Below are 2482 nucleotides of genomic sequence, written 5' to 3' on the forward strand. Positions count from 1 at the left end.
ATTAAACTCGTATCTTTTTTAGCTGCGATATGCCTAATGCTGATGTCTAAGACGGAAACAGTTATTTCGGAAACAGTTAAATGCAAATGAAAATAAGTATTCAAAATTATTTGAAGAAATTACGTTAGTCATGTTTATTTGAGAGATTATGGCAGCAATACATATGACAAAAAAATATGTATATACATGGGTTTTAATTAATGTAATGTCCTATTTATATTCCGATATTTTATTTTGTACTTATTACGCATACGACGGAAATTAGCATTCCGACGATCAACGGTACAAGCACTTTCATTGATGATTCGATAATAGTAGTAGCCGTCGATGCTATCGTTCGACAATTTTCATTAGAAATAATAAGGATTACGATTTTTGTACATTTATTTTTTTATTAATCTGATTATTACAAACCATATCATAATATATGCATATTTTTACATATCGCATTTTGAATCTAATTACGTGCGAAATCCAATGTTGTGGACCCTAAAGAACGAGGTGTTTCGTGAGGGTCTGCATTCTGTCCACAATAAAAGAAATCTTTAATTAAAAAATTGGTGAACTAGTCAAATAGGTGGGCTTTAAGCAATCATGCATGCAATAGATTGAGTTTACGCCTGTGCATTGACTTTAACACAATTTGCTATGGAGTGATGAACGTAAAAATCGCAAATATACTGCACTTGTTATCGATGCAGGCACATAATTCCATTCTTGATTAAAATTTTAAAATTATCGCATGCAGTCTTTCGCGAACCCTGATCCTGATATTTCTCGATTGAGGATGTTACTGCGTTGATTACATGGTACAAAAGCGTAGTTGCAACTTAAGTAGTATTCGATGGAAAAAGTTTAGCCGAGTGCCATAGCTATTTTGAGTGTTCGAATTCGACAAATTTTTTAATATTATAAGTTTTGTCTGGTATTCGCCGATGATCGCCGTATGCATAAGTAATAGCGATAATTAATCTTATTTTTTAGGAACACGTGGCCGATTTAATCTTTGATATGGATTAAAATGACGTAATATTAAGTTCTGCATCGCCAAGTTTTTCACTTAGTTGCTGAAAATATATTGTGAATAAAGTCAATTTAAGAATTGGAAGGAGTAATTTGCGTACCATGGTTCTTTTGAGACTCCTTTCCTCGTTGAGGAAAATCGGTCGAAATATTCCTGTGCTTGGCTTCATCTCTTTACACGGATGAAAATATGTCAGCTTGAGCAACATAGTGCAGAAGGATATCAAATGAACGACGGTTAGTAGCTTTCAAGTCGTAGAGAAGAAGATTATAGGATACGCAAACGTAATCATTATGCGAAACGGTTTCTAAGAAAAATCATAGATTAAACATCAAATCTGCATACACATTAAAATGCGTAATTAAATCAGATTAGTATTTCCTCTGACCTTTTTCTTTCATAAATAATTAATAAACACATATGCATGTAAACAATTTTTTTGCAAGTTTACACATTGTAGCAAATTCACTGCGGTGGCAGGACTGTTGCCACATAAATCGTAACAGAAATAGCAATATCCACAGAAAAAACACGTAAGCATTATAAATTTATAAGCTGTTAATAAACGTGTCAACATGCTGTTTTGTATGAATCATATACAATTTCCGTACAATTTCGTTCGAAATTTAAAAATTCGTCGACTCTACACTCCTTTCTTTCTAAAATCATGAAATCACATATGAAAGTACTTAGCATAGATGTTTAATAAAAGCGCTGATAAAGATTAGTGTGAGATATAAAGTAAGAAAGGCAGCTATGGATGCAAATGTGAAATACATAAAGTTCGGGATGAGATCATATGCAATAACAGAGATAATTGAACAGATATACTTTATCAAATTAAGAAATAATTATTATTGATCACTGTATATTGCGATATCGAAATGAAATGAAAACCCATATTATATTTAAATTTAATTTAAATAAAAAACTACCTACTACTTATTATGTGAAATAATATTCTATCCAGCTTGAATGTCATATCTAGTTTCTATTTCGCCGATTGTATCATATATTTTAACGCCAACTGGTCAAACAACTACAAGGTTTGTGACTAAACAACTTAAGAACCAAAGTGAGCAGCCTTTAGAACTAATGAAGGATTCTTAGAAAAGTTTTACTTTAGAACTATCTTATTTTACAATATACTTACATTCTATCATCATTGTTTATTGTTCAGTAGACTTTTCAATGATAAATTATTATTGTCAACGAATAACTATGTCGTAACTTTTGTTTGGTGGAGGATGATACAGGATTTTGTCATTATTATGTTGTCCTTATAATGGAAAAATGTTCATATTCAGTGAGCAGATGAATTGCTTACAGCTCTGAAATTATGTGCGTATAAATGCGTGCATTCATATTAAAGTTTTATAAAAAAAACAAGCAATGTCCTAAGTGGATTTATTTAGAAAGGAAACGAGTGAAAGGACCAAATGAAAAGGATGTTGAATC

General features: G+C 31.4%; 1 protein-coding gene and 1 long non-coding RNA gene across 2 annotated transcripts in view; both read right to left on the reverse strand.

Moving 5' to 3' along the window:
- Positions 1 to 422: 422 nt before the first annotated feature.
- LOC122576892 lies at positions 423 to 2387 on the reverse strand. Its single transcript, XR_006319941.1, has 3 exons — positions 2178 to 2387; positions 1125 to 1683; positions 423 to 523 (listed from the first exon to the last, which is right to left on the reverse strand). It is a non-coding gene; the product is annotated as an uncharacterized LOC122576892 (long non-coding RNA).
- LOC122577078 (putative fatty acyl-CoA reductase CG5065) overlaps positions 2386 to 2482 on the reverse strand; it is a 7737-nt gene continuing 7640 nt past the window's right edge. The window contains exon 4 of the mRNA XM_043748162.1: positions 2386 to 2421. Within this exon, the coding sequence (XP_043604097.1) occupies positions 2386 to 2421 (36 nt within the window). The remainder of the gene's footprint in view (positions 2422 to 2482) is intronic.

This window comes from Bombus pyrosoma, linkage group LG17 (assembly GCF_014825855.1).
Source record: "Bombus pyrosoma isolate SC7728 linkage group LG17, ASM1482585v1, whole genome shotgun sequence".
Lineage (NCBI taxonomy): Eukaryota > Metazoa > Arthropoda > Insecta > Hymenoptera > Apidae > Bombus > Bombus pyrosoma.